At 35.9% G+C, this 22,855-nt stretch overlaps 3 protein-coding genes and 1 long non-coding RNA gene across 7 annotated transcripts; 2 read left to right on the forward strand and 2 right to left on the reverse strand.

Moving 5' to 3' along the window:
• The first annotated feature begins 4,262 nt into the window (after positions 1 to 4,262).
• On the forward strand, positions 4,263 to 9,935 carry LOC121247804 (ankyrin repeat-containing protein At5g02620-like). 2 transcript variants are annotated; one of them, XM_041146257.1, is made up of 5 exons: positions 4,263 to 4,550; positions 4,656 to 4,787; positions 4,867 to 5,634; positions 6,909 to 7,318; positions 8,625 to 9,935. In XM_041146257.1, the coding sequence occupies exons 3-5, from the start codon at positions 5,115 to 5,117 to the stop codon at positions 9,480 to 9,482; spliced, it is 1,788 nt and encodes a 595-aa protein (XP_041002191.1). In that variant the 5' UTR covers positions 4,263 to 4,550; positions 4,656 to 4,787; positions 4,867 to 5,114; the 3' UTR covers positions 9,483 to 9,935. The 2 variants fall into 2 exon arrangements, with proteins under 2 accessions (XP_041002191.1, XP_041002190.1); XM_041146256.1 differs by having other exon boundaries at positions 4,913 to 5,634.
• Positions 9,606 to 16,955, reverse strand: LOC121247803 (type I inositol polyphosphate 5-phosphatase 12-like). Of its 3 annotated transcripts, none has more exons than XM_041146253.1 (11): positions 15,784 to 16,651; positions 15,084 to 15,336; positions 13,982 to 14,795; positions 13,764 to 13,888; positions 13,499 to 13,583; positions 13,057 to 13,222; positions 12,915 to 12,955; positions 12,553 to 12,820; positions 12,195 to 12,318; positions 11,762 to 12,122; positions 9,606 to 10,796 (listed from the first exon to the last, which is right to left on the reverse strand). In XM_041146253.1, the coding sequence occupies exons 1-11, from the start codon at positions 16,610 to 16,612 to the stop codon at positions 10,458 to 10,460; spliced, it is 3,405 nt and encodes a 1,134-aa protein (XP_041002187.1). In that variant the 5' UTR covers positions 16,613 to 16,651; the 3' UTR covers positions 9,606 to 10,457. The 3 variants fall into 3 exon arrangements, with proteins under 3 accessions (XP_041002187.1, XP_041002189.1, XP_041002188.1); XM_041146255.1 differs by lacking the exon at positions 15,784 to 16,651 and adding an exon at positions 15,555 to 15,633; XM_041146254.1 differs by lacking the exon at positions 9,606 to 10,796 and adding an exon at positions 10,862 to 11,080 and having other exon boundaries at positions 15,784 to 16,955.
• On the forward strand, positions 10,585 to 12,013 carry LOC121247807. Its single transcript, XR_005937291.1, has 3 exons — positions 10,585 to 10,722; positions 11,054 to 11,438; positions 11,724 to 12,013. It is a non-coding gene; the product is annotated as an uncharacterized LOC121247807 (long non-coding RNA).
• A 1,023-nt stretch (positions 16,956 to 17,978) lies between the features above and the next one.
• LOC121247806 lies at positions 17,979 to 22,444 on the reverse strand. The gene is made up of 6 exons (XM_041146258.1): positions 22,312 to 22,444; positions 20,901 to 21,095; positions 20,001 to 20,117; positions 19,374 to 19,523; positions 18,706 to 18,764; positions 17,979 to 18,361 (listed from the first exon to the last, which is right to left on the reverse strand). The coding sequence occupies exons 2-6, from the start codon at positions 21,078 to 21,080 to the stop codon at positions 18,226 to 18,228; spliced, it is 642 nt and encodes a 213-aa protein (XP_041002192.1). The 5' UTR covers positions 21,081 to 21,095; positions 22,312 to 22,444; the 3' UTR covers positions 17,979 to 18,225.
• Positions 22,445 to 22,855: the final 411 nt, after the last annotated feature.

The raw sequence follows: 22,855 nt of genomic DNA on the forward strand, positions 1-22,855 counted from the left end.
TGGCAATCGCAATATACATGAAACCTCCTAGAGAAATTACCTCAATACATGGGCCAACAAAAATTCAAGAAATATATGTTATCGACCAGAGGTAAAGAATATTTCTCAACTATATATGTGATATTAATAAATTCTTTAACTACCTTGTTTTCAATATTATTTTATCATACTACACTTTTAAATACTTTCTCCTAAATTTTACAGCCTAATGCCTATATGGTTAACTATGTGGAGTCGATTTGTGGATGGTGAATGCCGAACAATCTTTGATATTATTGAAGCTAAGCCAACTCTACTCGCAACACGTTTAAAAGTCGGTTCATACAATGGTATATTACACAACTTATAATATCAACATTTATTAAAAATAGAATGTTATTATCTACTAACAAATTTCTTTTCTTTATAATATAGGTATTTCTCTTTCATCTCAACCAACAAGTGTATTTACCTTAAATCCTGTCATCCCTGCTGCAACTCCATTATGTCAATGGTAATTCTTTCTTACTTTATTATATATATAAATAATCTGTACCTACTATAAAAACTTAAATATTCTATATTATATTACAAATTTCTAAAATATATACACAAAATATATATTCATCAACTAGCTCTAAAATTGTTTTTTCTTTTATATCTTTTCCTCCATGATTTCTCTCATTCATTTTAAATTATTCTAAAAATATTTAGGACGATGCTTAATCATGCACTACTTGAAGAAATCGTCGAAAAAAATCTACATCATACAACGGCATCAGCATCAGCATCGACATCAAATGTTAACATGAAAGACATAATTAAGCTTGATGATCTTGCTGGTTTTCTTAAATCACTACAACCAATGACGGTACATTTCTACGGTCTTCTTAAACTTTTTTTTCTTTATATATATTGCCTTCTAAAAATTTTACACATGCCTTTTCAAAATAAATACAACCTTATCTTAAGACTACATACTATTTACAACCATTAAAAACATATATCTGTTCCAAAATTAATGCAGAAAGCAAAATTTTGGATTAACGCAACTATTTGTGTGGTTGATCTCCATCAAATATTCTTCTACATGTCCTGCATTGAGTATAAGAAGGGGACTGGATATGAACAAAATGAAAAATTTCAATGTTATCATTGCAAATACATGAGCAATGCACAACCACGGTATATATGTTATATTCATATTTTACGTCGTAAATGTTTCTTTAATCAATTTTATGTTATATTTAAATTATTGCTTAATCATTCAGACTAAAAAATATAGTTTGTTTATATAGCTGTCGAGCTTACATCGACGTTGACGATGGTAATGGACGATTGGGGGCTGTCATGTTCGGTCAAATTGCAAAAGAAGCTCTAGGTTGCACAACAATCGAACTAATGGAACATACAGGAGAGGTAACCAACTTATTCATATTCCAATTTGTATTTTAAAAACATTTAATCTTAGATATTCAAATAGGAAGTTATCAAAAATATCTTTTACATTATATTTATTCACCATACATGAACATTTACCGTATATCCAAAATATTGCAAAATTATGTTCAACCAAAAAATGGATCATACAATTGGGTGCAGATTTAGATCAACTCAAAAAACAACGTCACAAAAACTTCAATGTTCTCTACATAAATGCTGTAAATGACGAGAGCACACCACTTTGAATCCATAACCAGCAAACTTTACTTTCAGTTACGAAAGAAACAATTATGTAATATTTAGCAGTTTCAGACTTTACTTTCAGTAACGAAAGAAACAATTATGTAATATTTAGTCGTTTTAGACTCTATTTTCAGTAACGAAAGAAACAATTATATAATATTCACTTTCCAGACTTGCTTAAACATATAGTTTGTTTAAATCATTTATTAAAGACCTTAAACAATCATAGTTTGCTTAAACAATTAATTATATTATCTTCATAGACCTTATCATTAAATTCTTTTCTTCTACACTAGATGTTTATATTTTAGAATAATCTAATACAGGGCAAACGTGCATCGCACGTAAATTCACTGCTAGTATATAATATATATATTCTTTTATTGGTATTAAAAACTACGATGATTCAACCCTTCAAAAATCTCTTGCGACAAAGGACAATACCGTCCACGTAAGACTCATGGTTTCTCTTTAAACGTGAATGTCATATATAATATTATTCTTTATTACATATTTTTTTATCATTTAATAATGATAAATATGCCATATACTATTTAATATGATCAAAATAAGATGAGAGTATTGTGTATAGTACTACTCTTATTAATAATATCCATTTTTTTGGATAATAGAGGTATATTTTCAAGAATAATGCTACATATTATTATAGAATGTGTAAGTATCGTGCAGTCGTTTTGAAAAAGAGTATAATCTACTATTAAAAAAATATTTTTTTCACGTGAATCTGATATTTATTTATATTTTTCAAAATAATTATACCGTACTTACACATTCATGACTATAATTATCATTTCTCATTTTTCAGCCGCTAATTTGTAATAAATTTGGTCAATTCAAAGTACAAAAATCACAATTGATATGCGGTTGAGTTCTGATTCTGCACACTATTTTATATATTAGACTTATTTATTGAGACTTGAGAGAGAGTCCAATCTATATATAAAAAGAATATTAAAAATATAATATAATAATTTTACGGTCATAACTTTCTTCTCTTCATTCACATTTCTTTCTTCATGTCAAAAGCTCACGAGCTCCCATTCCAACTAGATTCGACGTGGTAGAAAAATCCTAGATCACTGAGGATTTTAGAAAAGAACACTTGTGTAAATTATAATGTTTTATTTAATTAGAAATTGATTGATGCAATCCCTTCCAAGTGACTTTACAAACCAATTACATAAATGAAAAATTACACACACATATATATTTATATATATATATATAAATAAATATGAATATTATGTATTAGTCATTGTTTATTTTCACACTCCATACTTATAATTTTATTAAAGGTGGGTGTTTTTTTATAGAATATGAGAGTGTTTTCATAGAATGTAAAGTGTGGAGTGATGAATAGTAACTGATGTGAAGAATTTTTTATTTATAAAACATCTATTGTTTTGATTAATAATGATAAACTTTAAAACGAAAAACATAATTTATTTTTGAGGTATAAGATAAGGAATTTTTAATTGTATAGAATTATTTATTTTTAATTTAATTATCTTCAATGTTATACATTACGAGGGACTATATTCACCAATTACTTAAATATAAAAGATTATTCAAAATACGATATATTAGAGAATTCATAGTTCTATTTTTATTTATTTTTGTTTTACTTTTCAATTAATGAATTAATTATTATAGGAAATAAATAAGAAAGAGAGAGAGAGGTCCACAGAAACTGATCTCAAAGCCGGGATGGGCGGTGGAGATAGAGATTAATCGTGAATCGTGATTCCATCATGTCCTGACTCTTATCCTACTTTTGTTGTCTTGGCGTTGAGTGGTGTGTGGGAGCCACTCGCCTCTGCTGTGAAGTAGAAGACAATGGCGGCCGAATAATTTCAGTGCCACCCCATACCCACAACTTTATTTTTTGTATGGAAAAGAAACTATAATACGTTTCTCCAAGCCGGTCATTTTATCTCACACTCTATAGTCTATATTTTCATCGAATTAGGCATCCTTTGAAATTTAGACTCTATTGTGATTAATTTAGTTTAATTTAATTTTAATTGAATATAACATTTAAATAACTAATTCTTCAATTATTAAATTCATTTCAATTTAAAATCTATTTATACTTGAGATTTATAATTTTTTTTAATTTAGCATCTTTTTACACGTTGAACCCACAATCTTTTTTAATTTTTTATAAATATATAAACTAATCTTAATATTTCAACACATCTAAATTCATCTTAGATAAATCTCATAAAATTCACTATACCATTTTAATTCAATATTATTGATAAAAAAAATTCAACTCATCTCATCTCAATTCAACTTAACTCAACATTTAAACGGGATCTTAAAGAACTCAAAGATGTCACAAACTTGAATTAAATTTGAAAAGAAAATGCTTGAGCTATGGAGATATTTTTCGAGAGTTTCTACCGATTTGAATTTTTTTATTTAATAATTAATGAAATGATTTTTTAATAAATTTGTACTTTTTAAAAAAATATATTTAAAATGATTTAAAAAGTGTTTAAAATAAACACACAAAATAAAAAAATACATTTTACATTTCTAAACTTTTTTAAAACACTTCTAGGTGGCGAGAGCAGTTCCCCCCATTTGGGAAGCCCCAACATTTTAACCTTTTTCGTGATAATTAATAATAGGAGACCACCTCGGTAATTTCAATGTTTTTGGTTTTATTCTCTTTTAAAATTTCAAGTTGATATGGTACGATAAAATTAAATGGAGAAAAAGAATTATTTTTATATTTTATATTTTATCTTTAGCCAGTTTTGATAAAGTAGCTTTATTAAAACAGATTAAACACTGTTGCGGATTTTTTGTTTTTCTTTTTTTCTTGGCACACTGGTGTAGCAATTGCCGGAGAATTGGTAAGTTGGCGAAGTATCTAATATCTATGAACTGATATCAAACATGGGCTTGGTCTAATACTGATGTTCTCTCAGTTTAACTTTCTGGGTCTCAGAAAATCTCAGGTTCTGAGCTCCTGATCTGCTGAATGCGTTCTCACTTTGTGGAAATCAGTTATTGGGTTTGCAGATTCTGTGGAAGTGTGAACTGGGATTTTTTTGCACATAAAAAATCTTGTTGTAGAGCTCAAAATCAAGGTACAGAACATTGATTCTAGTTTTTGCGACCGTTGGAGCTGTAGTCTAGTTTCTGAGTTTCTGTTTCTTTTGTTTTCAGCTTCTGAAGAATAAAAGTTTTGATTTCTAACACGGGCTGCGTTCAGTTTGGATAGGTATTTCTTTCCTGAATATGTAAACTGGAATTCCAACTATAAAATAAGCATTTTTGTTGATGCATCTGCTCAAGTTGTGTTAAGACATCGAGATTTCTGTGGAACTTTTTTTCTGATCCTGGAGAAATAGGTTGCCACATACAAGAATATTTATTTATGTCGGATTTGCCGTAAGTTCAGTGAACATTTGCGTATGATCATGGAGAAGCAGAGCAGCTTTAAGGGCCTTACAATGGAGAAACAACAGAGTTTTCGCGGGGTAGATGAAAAGCAGGCTCATTCTCGGGGGGCAATGGAAAAACAGCTGAGTTTTAGAGGGGTTATGGAGAAACAGAAAAGCTTTCGGGGATTTATGGAAAAACAGAAGAGCTTTCGGATAGTGATGGAGAAGCAGCTGAGTTTCATAAATGGTGAGAGGAAGAAGAGCAGGGACTCACCGGGAAAAAGAGGCGATTCGCCCCTTCATTTGGCGGCTCGGGCGGGGAACTTAGGTAGAGTGAGAGAGATTCTTCTGAATTGTGATGGTAACGAGGCAAAGGATTTGTTGGCAAAGCAGAACCAGGAGGGGGAGACTCCCCTTTATGTTGCGGCCGAGAATGGGCATGCCTCGGTTGCTGGTGAGATGTTGAAACATTTGGACCTGCAAACTGCATCTATCACTGCAAGGAACGGCTATGATCCATTCCATGTTGCCACAAAGCAGGGTCATCTTGGTAAGAATATGATCCGATTGCCTGTTTTTGATCCGTTCAGTGTTGTAAGTAATTTGGCGACTAAAACTCTGTTGATTTAGATAAGAAAAATTCGATACATAAGCCTCACCTTTATGTTTCATGAAGTATAAAATATGAAACATGAGGCTGTTACATAATGGCCTAACCGTTATGACAGCGAGGTATCAATCATGTACAACTGACATGGTTTTCCAACTCTACATTCATGTGTGAATGAAATTGGCTTTCTTCAGGTTTCTCACGATTATTTTTTTGGAACTTTGTTGGCGCTTCTTATTTTATTTATCTTTTGATTATTGATCAAAAGTGTAGGCAAGAGCCCAAGTATACGGGACATGTACAAGAGCAATGCCAAGTGTGCCAGTTTAGTGATACAAGGAATTCATGGAAGGTCATGCCATGAAAATCAATTACAATTGACCAATGTAGTGTAGTATTGAAAAATAAGTTTCTAAGCTCATCCATTGATCGTTCTTGATCTTCAAAACTTCTTGCATTCCTGTCCCTCCAAATGCATCACCAGAGACATGTTGGGACCATCTTCCATGGATCATTCTTATTTTATTAATTCCGTGTTATTCAAATTCTTCGTAGCCTGACCCGAAAGCATCAGAACTTTCATTTTCCACCAAAGTAAACAGTCTGTGTTGATCTTCCCTCCTCATTCTAAAGTTTTCTTTATTTGCTTGATTTACATGACTTTTAAAGGGTAGTCAATCCTTTTATTTCTTGTAGCACTTAATTGATTGCATTCTCAGGGGAAAAATCATACCCTTGATTGTCTTTAGTATGCTTATCTTTGATGCAATGAAAACACTGAGACTTCCTTTAGTCATTATCATGTACGCTTAAGGTAAAAAGGGTGCTGGAAAATATAAAATGGATGATATGGCATACCTGGTAATTGAGGTGTCAGCATCCTCATGTTCTAAACGGACTAAACTACATATTCTTCATTTATGTACCTTCTCATTTTTTATTTTTTGGAATCTGATATGGCTTAGGATTGATATATAGCTTGGTGAAAGGCCTGTGTGCGTGTGTTCATAGAATAATGGTGTGCAAGTTTGCATGCTTGGATGCGCATTGCCATCTTTCCTTATTTATTTCTTCCTGTAGTCAATAAGACTATAATATTTAATACTTAACTAGATAAGTGGATATTGCGTTAGAAAATGGGCAATTGTTATAGGCTATTACTTCTTTGAAAAATTTCTCTCTATTCTGACCAAGGGAAAAATAAAATCTTTTAGATGTGTTGAAGGAACTTCTGGACATATTCCCCAACTTGGCCATGACTACCGATCACTCCAATTCAACTGCCTTACACACAGCTGCTGCTCAGGGGCACATTGAGATAGTCAACCTTCTCTTGGAAACAGACTCCAACCTTGTCAAGATAGCTAGGAATAATGGTAAGACCGTACTTCATTCTGCAGCCAGGATGGGACGCTTGGAGGTTGTGAAATCTCTACTAAACAAAGATCCAAGTACCGGTTTTAGGACTGATAAGAAAGGCCAAACTGCCTTGCACATGGCCGTGAAAGGGCAAAATGAGGAGATTGTGCTGGAATTGATAAAGCCTGACCCATCAGTTTTGAGTTTGGAGGATAATAAGGGAAACACAGCGTTGCATATTGCCACAAATAAGGGCCGTGTTCAGGTGCTTCTTCATTTCTCTCTCTTTGAAATGTTTTCTTTTTCTGATTTTATATAATTCCATAAGGTGAATATTCTCTATTACTTACAAATAATCATATCAATTGGTTGACAGTTCCACAAATGCAAAACTAGGTTTGTGTCACTTGTCAGGGGAAGAATTCTTGTGCCTGTGATATCTGAGCTCAAATGAAGTCAAAACATGTTCTGGCGAACAAGATGGAACCTTATTTTCTTTTCCTTTGTCCTTCTATTCTTTTCCAACAGTTATTTTAGGTAGATGATATTAGAATAAGATTTGGCTTCCGTCTCCATTGAATATCCATGCTAATACTTTTCCCTTTGTATTTTCTCCTTTTTGCAAATAATTTATGGTTTGGCTTTCTATGTAAGTCCCATTGCTCTGGGAAATGTTCCATTCCATAAGCAAGATGGTAGAATTATGTAAAATGCTAGACCTTTTTTCCTGGTTCTTTGACATTGGAGTACCAGATCTATTCCCCTATTTATAGAAGGAGACTATCAAGCCAGTTGATAGTTTCAAGTGAATTTATCAACTTACTATGCATATAACAAACCAATATCAAGCTTAGATGCTAAAATCAATTGCTTAATGTAGCATTATCCATATTTCAAGGATTGGGAACTTTGTTTTCAAATCTGGAAAGCTCGTTGTCAAATTAATTAGATTGGCATTGGGGTTTATTGCTAATTCCTGGAGGACACAGGAGTTGGGATATTAAATTTTTGGCTGACTGTTCTAATCTAATGCTCAAGTTGAGCCAGCAATATTTTGATATGGTCATTCAGCCAACAATATGAAGTCGATCATTTTGAAACTCATCGTCACTGTGATTGAGATACTTGTTGAGTGGTCCATGCTCCTTTTGTCTTTAGTAATGATAAGTTATTAAACCTGCAATTTTGTCAATCAAAGACAATATGTTTTTTGGTACTTCACACCCACTGCACGGGTGTGTGCATGTGTGGTAAGTACATAACATGTTCATGAACATTGCATTTCTTATGTTTGGGAGTTTGCTTTATAATAGTAGAATTTTTTGGTCAGCAGATTATAAAATTTAAATGATTTGAGGATGGGAGAATATTACAAAATACTAGTAAATTGACGAAGGATGAAACATATGGGGTCCCCTATGACTAGGATTTTAACAAAAGGAAAGCTGTCTGACCAGATGATGAATATCCTACACTCCTATTCGTCTTCTTTAACTTATAAATTTTTAGTTTTATGTTCCAACTTCATTCAGCTTTTCACAGTATGGAAATTTGGCTTCATGTCATTGCAGAATGTACGTTGTTTGTTATCAGTTGACGGTATTAAGATCAATGCAATGAACAAGGCTGGAGAGACTCCACTTGACATTGCTGAAAAATATGAAACTGCAGAAGAACTTGTCTCCATTTTAAGGGAAGCAGGAGCCACCAATTCTAAGGACCAAGGAAAACCTCCAAGTACAGCAAAGCAACTTAAGCAGACTGTCAGTGACATCAAGCACGATGTCCAATCACAACTTCAACAGACCCATCAAACTGGCGTCAGGGTCCAAAAAATTGCAAAGAGGCTAAAAAAGCTTCACATTAGCGGTCTTAACAATGCTATAAACTCTGCAACTGTTGTTGCCGTTCTCATAGCTACTGTTGCTTTTGCAGCCATCTTTACTGTACCTGGCCAGTATATTGAGGTGAAAACAAAGGATGCCTCACTTGGACAAGCCCATATAGCCAAAAAAGCGGCTTTCCTACTCTTCTTTGTGTTTGATAGCCTGGCATTATTTATCTCCCTGGCTGTTGTTGTAGTCCAGACATCTGTGGTTGTGATAGAACCAAAGGCGAAGAGGCAGCTTGTATTTGTGATTAACAAGCTAATGTGGTTGGCTTGTCTCTTCATTTCAGCTGCCTTCATTTCTCTGACATTTGTAGTAGTTGGCTCACACGGCCGATGGCTTGCTGTGTGTGCTACAGTAATAGGTTGTACAATCATGCTCACGACCATTGGCTCTATGTGCTATTGTGTTATCTTACATAGAATGGAGGAGAAAAAATTGAGGAACATAAGGAAAGCTGAGAGCCGATCTCGTTCCTTCTCTATGGCATCAGAACCTGAGATTCTGAACAGTGAATATAAGAGGATGTACGCACTCTGAGGTCATTGGAGGAGAAATATAGCAGAAGTTGGAAGGATTGGGTGGGCTAATATTCCTGGATTTATATCTTAACACAATCAACTGTTCTTCCTGGTATAGTAACCAATCATATGAATCTTATTATTGTAGGAGCCCGAGCAGAGGGCTCCCTAGTGTATACGAAGATATGGAACCAAACAAGTACCTGGCATCAGCAAACCCAGGGGAGAAGGTATTGAGGCTGTTCAACTTGTTATTTCGTGCTTGCTTTGCACCTTCACATGAAAACTTCATATTTCCTTCTCCTGATGGGTCCTCTACGGCATTGACAGTGCCTTGATTTTAGATAAGCAATCAAAGTGTATCTTAGAGATCCGGATAGAATATGTAAGAAGCTAAATAGCAGCCTGAGGTACGAACAACTAATGTCTACTCAATCTGCTTTTGAGTTTATACATAATCTATTTATGTGCATGTGGCTTATGATGTTTATTTGCTCCTCTCTTCCAAATTTGGCTGATTTCTTGTGAAAATATGGACTTCTATTCCTGAACGAAATAGCGAAATTATTAATCCGGTTCATTAGCGAAAATGTAACACAACTAATTGGCTTTGGCTCAATGGCTCCCAAGTATTTTCTGTACCTGTTTCTACAAAGAGCATTGGCATCCGTGGAGGTTTGGAGAACATATTAGTACTTGTAAGAAACTAAACAGCTCTGAATTGTTGCTTATACATTTTGCTTTACACATTTCCGAATGGATCATTTGTCCAAAGTTACATGAGCTTTGGCTTAAAAGCTTGAAGTCAAGTAATAGAATAAAATGGATAATGGTCAACAATCGAACTTGTTCTAAGATGATTGTATCTGGCAAGCAGGCTCCAAAAGAAGTATTTACATCAATTTTTCTGCTCCAAGCACTTCTCCCAGGTGATGCATATGTATCTGCAGTATACTATTTCTCTTTGTTTCTGGCTTCATAGGTTTTTTAAATTTTAAAAGTCGTCAACCACATTAGAGAAAGTGCTTGGTTGTTGCCGGAATTCAGGCCGTTGAACTGGAACTTGATTCTTTCTAGAAATGTTGGACTTCGAGTCAATACGGATTGTCTGGCCTGAGTAGCAGTGACGAACCAGGATTCGGTGACTGTGTGTTTGGGTTGAGCAACTGCCACGAACTTTTACGACCAAGATCACTTCCTTGTCTCTGGTGTCTTCACTCCACCAGTTTTGTGGGATGCCATCAACAAACTCTTCTAGGGTAAGGACATCTCTGTGATTTATTGAGACCTCCACAAATTCTTCAGGTCTAATTACGCCAGCTGCTGGGGTTACCTAATCCAAACATGATACAAGAACAAACACTAATCAGAGGGAAGGAACAAAACCACTTGTGACAATGATCAATGGTGTTGAATCGTATAAGCCATATTTACTTAAAGAGGGGTACAAGAAAGAAATAGCAGATATAAAAAATACATGCAAATCTTTTAAGATCAAAAGGTTAATATGAAAACATGTACCTTATCCTAACCATTCTTCCATTGATGCATATTTTACAAGATGTGTCACAAGTGAGTATATGCATGCAGATAAATATCTAATGACAGCATCAGGGTCTGGGAAGAAGATAGAAAGTAAACACTACATTAACATGGTGAATCCTTCCAATTGTTGCAACCTTGTTGATAAAATCCTGTCCATTAGCATTGGATTTACTTAACATCTTTACAGCTACAAGTTGGCCACTTCGGAGCATTCCTTTAAATACAGTACCAAAGCCTCCTTCACCTAATTCTTCCTTGAAACTTTTGGTCATCTTACAACTTTATGTAAGATGCCCATTTTTATTGGCACGAGTTATTTTTACTGTAGAAATTCTTCAGCCGTGTCATACATTGATAAATGTCTCCTATGCCATTTATAAATCAAGAATGCAATCACGAATGGAGTCCAGAACATACTTTTTGCTGCAAGGTACAGTCCTATGAATTGTATTTTTTTTAGAAAAGATATTTGTAATTGTGAATTATGCAACCGCCGTGTAATCGATTTTAAAAAAGTGAATAAAATAAGAGATCTATATAAAAAAATTAATTTTTTAATAGTAGACCTCACTCTTTTTCAAAGTGAATACACGACGTTTATACACTTGTATGTAAAATTATTCTTTTTTTTTTTTGGGGGGGGTGTTGTAAGGCCTTTGACGATTAACAATCTGGGGTTTTATTTAACTTGGCAGCTAAATTTTCTGGAATGCAGTGAAATTTCTATCCGGCCAAAAGGCATTAACACAATACCTCAAGCCATCGAGGAAAGCCAAAGCCACCTCTTGGGTGACAATCAGGTTCTTCTCCATCCTCCTTGAAATTCGTCTGACCTTCACAAATGATTTTGTATGTAGCCGTATCCTTGACACATTTGTTGGTGATTCGCAAAATGGAGGAATCATGGTGTTGAAGGACTATGCTGTTGGTGCTCACAATGGTTTCAGGAACATAACTTAATTCTTCAAGAATAGACTTGATTTTCTCATTAGATCTGAAAATTTTCCCAAACTCCTGTCTCTTTACAGATCTATCAGAATGAGCAATTCTAACATTGAATTTACACCGGACAGGTTTGTGATCACTGTCGGTCACATCCATGCATGCTTCATACCTGCCAAAAAGTCAAGTGTTACTACAAACAGACCAAAAAGATAAAAGCAAGCAATCCAACCAGAGAACATACTGTAAAATTGATGAGACCACAGGGCACTCTAAACTGCAATCAGACACTGAAGCCGACCGATTGTCACGGTATATTACCCGGTCACACCAGGCAGGAATGCGCTTCTTCTCACCGGAATCATATCCTGTAAGGAACACAGTGCCGGTTAAAAATTAATACTTCATGAAAACCCAAGAAGACCGGAAAAGTCCATTCAAAGCAATGTCAATCAGCACTACTCCAATGATATCTAGACAGAGTACTGATCTATTTCAAATTTTGCATCTGAAAAAAAAGCCTAGGCTCATGTATCCAATCCTCAAACCAAGTACCACGTATAATTGATGCAGAAACTCACAAAATTCTTTCTACTTCGTACCTGCTAAACCTGCTTGGTGCCTCTCAAACTTGTATGTTGGAGGGAATCTTATGAGTGCCTCTCGCATTCCCTGGAAAACTCTCCCAGCTTTCATCTCTTCCCTCAGCTGATCCTTTTCTCTGAGCCAATCAAAGCATCTTTGCGACACAAAGTCCCTTGCCTCATCATAAGATATACCAAAAAGGCGGTAATTAAAGTCCCCTAGAAATACAACCACATCTGCTTGAGATAACTCAGGCTTTGGTTCTTCAGAGTTGCCACTCCCAATCTACGAAAGCAAAAGCCTTTTTACTGTTAGACAATGAAGGTGAAAATAAAAGTGATAAAAAGGCAAGAGAATGTCAATTAGAAGACCGGCATACATTTGTATTCCGAGGCATATGAGCAGCAGTTGAAACACCAGCTGCACCAGTGAGGACCACCAGTAAGCCAGAAGGATAAAGCTGCCAAAATAGATATATGGAGCACACAAGAGAGCACTAAAAAACAGGTATGGAAGCATACCAGATGCATTATTAAGCAGATTAGATGACCGGCTGAAGACCATATTTCGATATATGTGATCAAAATCAGCATTGCGACGATTGACAGCTTCCAGATGTGCGGCCAAGTGGCAGTTTACAAAGCACATTATCCGGTCATATACTCTGATTCTCACACCTACACCTCCCTGTTTGGACAATTGCAGCCAAGCCAATGTTATTAAATTGAAAGCACATTAATAGTGCTATTTTATAGAAGAGATAATTGACACTGAAACTTAAAAATGGGAACTTAGTTGCACCACGTCAAAGTTTATCAATCTAAGCAAGCATAGGATGGTCATTCATGGAGAAAAATGTAATCAGCCATTTCTTTTTTGAAACAGAACGCGCAAGCTCATTCTGAACTAAACCCTTGACCTCATTCCAAATAGAATGGCACACATGAAGTTATACATACAAACCTTGTTACCAATTGCTCGACCAAAGCCACATGGAACTGCTGCAACATCAAAGTCCCCGACATATGGTCTAAGATTCTTTTTCACCCTAATTGAACAGCATTAAGTCATTATATAGGAAAGGAATCAGTACAGGACAGAACCCCAAGGACATTCAGAGGGCTGGGTAGGAGGATGCCTCGTCAAAGAAAAGGGAAGTTAAAATACAAATCTAATCTCATGAAATTACATCCTAAATATCCAAAATGTTAGCATCGTAATTACTTACCAAAGAGAAATAAGCAAGCCTGCTAGCTGCCTAGAACCCATTCGCTCAAAAGTCGTTGCTTCATCTAAGGCCTTACCAATCGTGTCCAACCACCATTGCCCTACAGCACTACCTTCCAGTCCTACCTACATTTGAAAGATTAGCAACAAGGAAATGAATATATACCTCTGGTATACATTATACACACAGGAATCACAATGAAGTCAACAGGATCTTACAGTTTCTTTCGCTGCAGACATTGCAAGAAAACCAGCACCCATATCTACTTCTTGCAACCCTATAACTACGATGCCTACATCGGATACAACAGAACCCAACCATGACATAAGTGAATCATGAGAGGCTCTTCCTTGACCAACATTCCACGTGCCAACTAAGATTCTGACATTATCTCGTTTGGTATATTTCAGCTCTTTTGCTGCCAATTCTGTTCGTATTATGTTGTCAAGAGGCCCTGGAGATGTCACGGTCCATCCACGTATACCACCATGAGTAGCCAAGCTGAAAACATAATCAATTCCAACTGCCAAGTCTATCACAGGACCGTTGTGAGCAACCCATCCTGCAATTAGATTTCCCTCAAGATCCAATACTTGGACAACACCTGTCACATAGCCTACATAAATTTGTGTCCCGGAAGTACAAAAGCATTGGACAGAACAAGGGTGGTGATTAAATTCTTGCAGTCGATTTCCATTCCCATCCCACTGCACAAGTAAACCACTTGTACTCCCACTCCAAATCATTCCATCAGCTGCTAGCACTAGTGCTTCTGTTTTCTTACCATCTTCTACAAATGCCCCTGTCCCCTTCGCAACTCGACGAACAGCATCTGCAGCTCCCATTATAGCATTACGTGACCGTTGCAAAAAGCTACTACTCTGGGATTTCTCCTTTTTTGATGGGGAAACAAATTTTATTTTCATCTCATCTTCTACTATTTGATCTTGCTGCACTGATGGCATGTCAACTCTATTCTCTGTCTGACCATCTACATTAAATACTTTTAGAAGCTCCCTTGTACGAGCATCCCTGAGGTAACACCAACTCTTGATATGCTTGGGATGTAATTTGTGATATCATAAGAATTTCTTGACAAGTAATAAATAATTTTGAAATGATATATTTTTCCCATAAGATCAATTCAAAACTTTGAAAAAGTGAAGTTCCACTTTCTTTTTTTTATCCATGCAATCACCCCACTGAAAATTTTACAGGGTTTAAAAAAGCACAGAATTACTGTATAAATTTCTATACTTTCAAATAATTATAGCGATATGAAGAATCCAATGAGCATGCTACTGTAAAAGAGGCACATACCACAACGAGAAGGATAGGAGAGTAGCACACCAAACTTTAGCTCTAACATGATCGGATAACAAAAACTTTACATCTTGAGAAGATAAACTACAGGCACCATTAACAGTGACTTGGCTTCTCAAGTCAATAAATGACCTCTCAGTAAGTAAAGCAGCCATATGTTTTTCCTCTGGTTTTAGAGAAAGAGATTTTTCAAGGGATTCCCATGGCCAGATCTTGATAAAACCGCCTTCAGAACCTGACCACAGATCACCTGGATCAAAAGCAACATGAATGATTAAAAACTGCGAGGGTGAATAATTAGAAGCATTAGCGCAACGACCACTTCGTATTTTAGCATTCTTTAATAAATTATAATCTCTATTAGCACTGGAGCATCAGCATGATAATGTCATATAGAGATCACTTATCATGATTGTCCACGAAAAAGGAAAGGTGCAAACTATCAGCAAACAAAAAAACTAGGTGAACCTGCTAGCATAGTAAGAAACATTAAAATTTTGCGAGGAGATGGCCTCCATTGGCAATGATCCATAGATCCTCTCTAGTCTCTACTAGATCGAAAAAACAGAGAACACTTCGTTCAAATCATAATGTCAGCACTTCATATCATGGTTGGAAACTTTGACTGCACTGCTCCCTCAAAAAAAAAAAAAAAAAAAACCAAAGAGAGATGTCGTCTGATGTTAATGAAGCTCACCGTGAGATGTCAAAACCATTGAAAAAACAGGACCACGGTGCGCCTGCCACGAAAGGCCTTCCTTGAATGGCACATCATCCAAAGGCTGATCCATCTTCCAGGACCTAATCTTCCCGTCCTTATGCCCACTCCAAATCAACCTATTCCCACTATCGACTATCAAACACAGGGTTGGGGACGTGTTCACAGACTCATGAAACGGTGCCGCATCCTCATCACCCCTCCTCACCCTCCCACCAAACCCACCAAGCCCGCACCCGGGACCATACGTGTTCTCGAATTCCCACACTCTCACTCCACTCTCTTGCCCTGCCCACAACTGCGTTTCCGTGCACGCGATGTTTCTCAAGAACTTGCCCACCTGAGTCTCTCTCAACGGGTGAGGCCTCGGCTCGAGGCATGGCGGGCGGCCAGGATGGACCGGTGCACGAGTCGGGACCTTAAATATTCCACTTGCGCCGCCGCTCCCGATGAACTCCGGTAATGGTTGCAACTGCCGGTAGTCATCTGGAGCAGCCTCCATGCAGAGGTTCTGGTCTGGCCTCTCACCAGTTGGAGAAGTGGTGGTGGTGGTGGATGAGGAGGAGTAAATGAAGAAGTCCTCTTCGGAAGAGTCATAGTTGGGGCCCTGGCGGTGCTCTAAGCTTTTGGGGATTTGAACTTCTTCGAGGCTGTGCTTGCGGACATGGGCGTGACGTTTATGAGAAGAGGTGGCACGGAGTTGTTGGCTATGAGACTGGATCTTTCGGGGCGGCGGGACAGCACTTAACCCAGCCAAGGCCTCCCTCTCGTCGTCTTCAATAAGCCTGTTATTGTGTTTATCATCCATATTTACTCAATCTTAAAACACAAGCTTCAAAAGAAGAATGGATTCACCATAACCCAGAAAGAAAGAAAGAAAGAAAGAAAATGAGAGAGAGAGAGAGAGAGAGAGAGAGAATGTGAAGAACAAGATAGTTGCAGAGGTGGAAGAGAAAGGGAGACAGAGAGATGGGGAGAGAAAGAGTCTAAAGAGAGATCCGAGAGAGGGGGAGAGTTGCACAGAAGAGCGGGAAGTAAGGCGAGGCGTTATGGGGGCTTTACGGACAGGAACATTTCATTCCAGAATGTTTCGGTTGGCAGCTTCGTCTGAGAGTCCATTTCATTTCACCGTTATTTGAACGTACCCTCCCGAGTCCCCCCCTCATATTTTTCTCTGCACTTTTTTATATTTAATTTTGGAAAAAAATAATTATTTTATAAAAAAAAGGATTATATATATTTTTTAAATCAACGCAACTTAATATAATATAATATATTAATTATAAAATTATTTTATTATAAAATAAATCTGAATTCAATTCAATTCAAGTTATAATCTTCTTTATACTCCCAATTCAGCTTCTTACTTTCTAGTAAAAATTCTCGTTTGTATTCAAAATTTATTTCAATTCATCTCAACTCATCTCATTTCATCATTATAATTTTTTAAATTTTCACACAAAATATAATAAACAATTCAATTTTTTCAAAACTTAAAACAACTTTTTCAAATTCCAACCTAAAATATAATAAATAATTCAACTTTTATTCTACTATTCACAAACCATCTCAACTTATCTCTAAATCCAAACCACTCAAATCATATCAGCTTACAGAAATGCTTTGGGTCCTGAATTCGGGACCCAAATAGTATCTCGAATGAGTTTTTATTTTTATTTTTTTTACTTAGTGATTAAGAAAGTATTTTTTAATGATGTTTAGAATTTTTTAAAAATATTTATGATGATTAAAAAAAATACATGAAAAAAAAGAAAAGAGAATGAAAAATTGAAATGTACTATCCAGTGAGTCTATTCCGGACACAATTTCGGTGACTGTAGCACCGTTCTTTCACCTTACATGCTCTAAATTCTCAAAGCAGAAAGCAAATGAATAATTCTATAGAGAGAGAGAGAGAGAGAGAGAGAGAGAGAGAGAGAGAAGTAACCATGAAGCCCACTTAAAAGTGATCAACTAACTTGTTTGTACAAAGTAGTACCCAACTACCCAACTACTAACCAGAAACATGTTCATCATTTCATGATGGTGCTAAGGATGGATCAACTTACAATACCATAATATTTATGTTTTCTTTTACTGCCATAATAATTTAATGTTCTAGGCTTATTCGATCTGTATGCATGGCATTGGCAATTCAGACCACTCAAGAATCTGAACAAATCAAATATATTTGCATGTACGCAGCATGCATTATTAGCATTCATTTGGATTGGTACATCTGTAATAGTTTCTTTCCTATTAATGATAAAACCAGCAGGAAATAACCTCTTTCCATAGGAAGAAAAGCTGGGAGGTTTTGTCCCCTTACTGTTGCGATTTACAAAGAAAAACCCATAATAAAGAAGCCTACTTCTCTCGCACAAACAAAATGTAGAGACAAAATGAACATGAATTTGCTCTTTAGTCCAAGTAGAAAAGAGTCACAATCTTCCGCATATTTTTGGCCTCTTGACATGTTTCCATAAGCAGCCTGCTATCATGGAATGCAAAGCAAATGACTTGTTGTACACGTGAAATGATATCCATATTGCACAGCCTGCAGTTTCACCATAAAAGCAGCTATAAATTTCTACTTATATATATATATAAATATAAATATAAAAAGAAAAAGCTATAAAGTCCTGTGAAACTCAGAGCTTGAGCAATGCTGCACAGAGCTTGCCCATTTATGTGAAACCCAGCTCTCAGGTTTTCCCCAACTGATATCTTACAACATGCAACTTTGGCAGGTTACACGGGAAGAATAAAAATAGCACCAACCAATATAAGAGGCCGTCAATAAGTTCAGATTCATTCATTTCTTTCTTGATTATAATATTAATAGTGGGAGCAAAAAGAAAAAAAGAAAAAAAAGAAAGAAAGAACAGAGCTATTACAAACCTGCTGGCTTCTATCAGAGGTAGATGATCATTGTGAGGCATCTCTATCACATTCTTCACCTGCAAATATCACCAATTCTTTTTTTTTTTTATAGGTAAAACAAAATTTTATTGATACAAGAAAATAGGCGTAGCCCAAGTACAACAAATGCCACAAAAAGTTATCACATCAGTGTCCATTTTTTCCTCTCAATTTTAACTAAACTATCTAAGAATTGTTTAGAAACATTCAAGTCAAGACCATAGTACCTGATTGACAAAAAATTTCTGCAGTTGTTAACAAAATTTCAAGTCAAACAGTCACACTCTATATTACGGTATTTATTGTCAGCATTAACAATCCCCAAGTAGGGATGTTCATTGTTTAGTTTTTTGTGGTGTACTACATTTTTTAGGCTAGAATTGATAATGCAACAAATCTAGAATTTGATCATTTTTTCATAGGTATTGCTGGAAAAATATAAATTATCGAAGAAATTCACTTTCAGAAATTATGATAAATATTGATCAAACACATCAGGTAAGAAACAATGCCAAGTAATTAAGAGACAATTTGTATTTTGTTTATCTGATGGTTTGTTTAAAAACCATGCAAAAGTTAATGGTTAAATGATTTGTTTGCAATAGATGAAGGATGAACATGATGCATATATATAACCAAACCCTTACTTTTGACAATAATTCCTGGCTCTCAGGAGATTGCTTTTCCAAACTTTGAGGCAAAATCACCGTAAGCAGCTCTGGTTTCTCGGCTCTTAAAGCACCTCTGATGACGGCTGCATTAGTTCCAGATGCTCCAGAAGTATAAATGTGATTTTTCTGCAAGTTGTGGGGCAAATCAGAAATAGCAAGAGTGATGCAGCAAAAAAGTAACATACAGTATACAAACATCTGATATGCTCGGTGGGTACCCACAAAGCCACACACAGGATACACTGGGTTCAAACTACAGCATCTTAGGCTCCATTTGGAACTTGGACTGAAATGAGATTAACTCGGTTCAATCTAATTTTAAGCTGAGTCTAACATCCAAACACTCAACTCTCAAATCACTAAACTCATCTTAACTTAAAATTTCTTTACACGTGGGATCCACAACTTTTTTCAACTCAACACCTCTTTACACGTGGGACTCACAACCTTTTTCAACTTTCTATAAATACGTCTAAAATCATCTACACATCTAAACTCATCTTAGGTGGGCCCCATAAAACTCACTATACCACCTCAACTCACTACTATTCATAAAAAACTCAACTTATCTTAACTCAACTCAACATACAAATCAGGGCTTACAGTTATAACCATAGCATAGCTAAGAATCTCGATAAGTTCTTGATGCATGAACCCCATATTCCGTGTCCCAAAAAAGCCAATAAATCTTGGCCCTTGCTGTTGAATGGCCAATAACTCCTGCACAAATTGGGGAAAAAAAAGAATGATCAAAGAACTCAAATTTTGAGAACAAATTCTAGGTACTGTAAAATCAGCACAAAGGAGAAAACTAGGTGTGGTTAGTAACTTAATAAATAATTGGGTAGGGGCAGGATGGTTGGATAAGTGCTGGAATTTTTAGGATTCTCATTCTCAACACCTGTCACCTAGATGGGGTCAAACTCAAAGTTTCCATTTGATTATGCACATGAGAGAGAGAGAGAGAGAGAGTTGGTTTGGAGAATGAACCGCATAAGGTATGAGGTTGAGAAGCAGCCAGCAGGTAAGGAGCCCTAAACCAAACACACATGGACACAAGTAGTGCGTGCACCCTTTTTTTTTCCTCTCTCTCTCTCTCCAAAAAAAGTGTCCAAAAAAGAGGCAATCTATATTCCTTGGGTCACATTCCTACCCCTGTACACATCTCATTCGCCACCTAAAGTGTCCCCTTCTTTATTGCACCCCCACGGGGGTAGGGGTGGGGGAAGCAGGATCAATTGTTCAAATGGTGCATAAACCTGCCAAAATACTTGTTTACCTGGGAAAATGTCAATGCCAGATTATGGGGAGATAAACTAGGCCAATTTGAAAGTTTTTATAAAGATTCATGCAAAAGCAAGCCTCCACTTGTAATCATTTCGAAATCATTCCATCAAAGTCATCTAATCATTTTGAATAACCCCCTACCCCAAAAAATTGACCGAAAACAAATAACAGAATTTGTTAACTGAAGAAACATTTTCAAACGCAATAATTACATGCCTGTAAATAGTCTACATCTGGAACAGGTTTAAACTCTGATAGCATAACTGCCCCCGATCCTTCTACAATAGATTGAGCTTGTGTTGGAACTTGATTGCCAGCCTCCTCATCTGAACCAAACATGCGGATCACATTCTCCTCTTCACATTTCCAATTATCCATGTCCTGATCTCTTCTCATGTGTCCACAAAGCCACTATACCAGTACATAAAACAGAGTCCCTGATAGTAAATGATTAGTGAAAACCTACTGCCCATAAGAGTGATAATCATACAGGTTAAAGCCAACATGAACTTTGATTCACGTTGATAGTGGAGTGATAGGCTTACAGTGCACTTTCCATCTATCAAACTGATCATTTCAAGACCAAGAAAGTTTAAAGGGGAGCCTGATTCATCCCTGTAAGTTATTGTGCATTTTAATAAAGACATAATTACATCTCCAACTGTTTGGATAGAGTTCACATAGTGAAAGAACACTTATAGGTATTCACATTCCAGATGTAAAGAATTCTCAACTGTGCCATAAATGCAGATACATTAAGGCCCATGACTTGGTAAGTTTCACCAGGACAGTAAATCTACCATCTTGGGTTGTCCTTGATTGAACAAGTTATGATCATGATGAAGATAATAATGATAATGATTATGATGATGATTTATTAATCTGCCGAAAAATAGTTTAGTGCACAATGCTTTTCTAGTCTCCCATCCCCACCCCCCAAAAAATCATCTTTTTAATAACTCAGTCCATCATGCCTTGAGTAAACAAACCCACCACTCTCATCTTTGTGATTCTCTCTCCTACCTAAATATCGAAATTTTAATTTTATTAATGAGGCATACTCTAGGACACTCAACAACATATCTAAAACTAAAAGTACTATTTTTTATTTTTATTTTTTTTAAGGGAAGAAGTCCAAGAACATGTGTATAGTAACTATCAATGAGTTTTATGAGATAGGAATTCCTCAATATGAACGTAAAATGCAAAAAGATCACAACAACGGATATCCTAACTTCAAACCAAGAACGATTAAACAAGTCGCAATAAACAGCCAGTCGAACATATAAAACCAATACCTGTTTCATTACCTTAACTCCATACATATTAAAGGCAGAGCGCATAAATATTGTGAACCTTCAATCGCTCAGAAAAACAAAACCCAATTTTTAATATCCTCATTATAAATTAGCAGATAAAAAGTTGATTTCAGATGGAAGAGAGAGAGAGAGAGAGAGAGAACAGAATGCAATGAATGAACAGAGTTACAGCCTATGCAATCAAAACAAAAGCTAAGGATAATAAACTCGTCAAAGCTACAAAATTTACAAACTTATGCGTCCAAAATAACTACGAAATCCCACTCTTAAATTGGCCTACAGAGAGAGAGAGAGAGAGAGAGAGATACCGGTGGTCTGGAAAGAGAATGTCCGTGTTTTCGAATACATCTGTGGTGAGAACGAAGAAACGACAAGCATGAAGGAGAAGAGGGAGAGTGGAGACTGAAACTGGGGCTTGCAGAGTATAGGGTTTTCAGGAATTTGCACGAAAAATCCGGTGAAGAAGAAGGGGAAGATAAAGAAGTGGCGGTCGTGGTTAGAGGCGACAACAGTCTCAAAGGGAAGGTGTAGTCATTCTTTCAGGCTCTCTATTCCCAACTCAAACTGTTTTGGTCAGCCTTTTCTTTTACTTTTTCTCAAGAAAATTCAGTCACAGAGAGAGAGACAGAAAATCAGGATTTTTTTTTTTTTTCTCCTGGTGTTGTAACATTTGGATATAAGAGCATTAGTTTGGCCAGATTAGGTGGGGTTGGAATAATGAGATTAGATGAGATAAAAATTTAAATTTAAATAAAATAATATTAGAATATTTTTTTTAATATTATTATTATTATTTTAAAATTTGAAAAAATTAAATTATTTATTATATTTTATATCAAAATTTGTGAAAAT

Source organism: Juglans microcarpa x Juglans regia, chromosome 1S (assembly GCF_004785595.1).
Source record: "Juglans microcarpa x Juglans regia isolate MS1-56 chromosome 1S, Jm3101_v1.0, whole genome shotgun sequence".
NCBI classification, from domain to species: domain Eukaryota; kingdom Viridiplantae; phylum Streptophyta; class Magnoliopsida; order Fagales; family Juglandaceae; genus Juglans; species Juglans microcarpa x Juglans regia.

Coding starts and splice junctions, on each gene's coding strand:
- LOC121247804 (XM_041146257.1), top strand. CDS start 5,115: ATGATCATGGAGAAGCAGAGCAGCTTTAAGGGCCTTACAATGGAGAAA. Junction 5,635..6,908: donor CACAAAGCAGGGTCATCTTG/GTAAGAATATGA, acceptor AAAATCTTTTAG/ATGTGTTGAAGGAACTTCTG. Junction 7,319..8,624: donor CAAATAAGGGCCGTGTTCAG/GTGCTTCTTCAT, acceptor ATGTCATTGCAG/AATGTACGTTGTTTGTTATC.
- LOC121247803 (XM_041146253.1), bottom strand. CDS start 16,612: ATGGATGATAAACACAATAACAGGCTTATTGAAGACGACGAGAGGGAG. Junction 15,337..15,783: donor AATGGTTTTGACATCTCACG/GTGAGCTTCATT, acceptor CTTTTGATCCAG/GTGATCTGTGGTCAGGTTCT. Junction 12,123..12,194: donor GTGGTCTCATCAATTTTACA/GTATGTTCTCTG, acceptor ACTTTTTGGCAG/GTATGAAGCATGCATGGATG.
- LOC121247806 (XM_041146258.1), bottom strand. CDS start 21,080: ATGAGAAGAGATCAGGACATGGATAATTGGAAATGTGAAGAGGAGAAT. Junction 20,118..20,900: donor CAGATGTAGACTATTTACAG/GCATGTAATTAT, acceptor CAATTTGTGCAG/GAGTTATTGGCCATTCAACA. Junction 19,524..20,000: donor GCTATGCTATGGTTATAACT/GTAAGCCCTGAT, acceptor CACAACTTGCAG/AAAAATCACATTTATACTTC.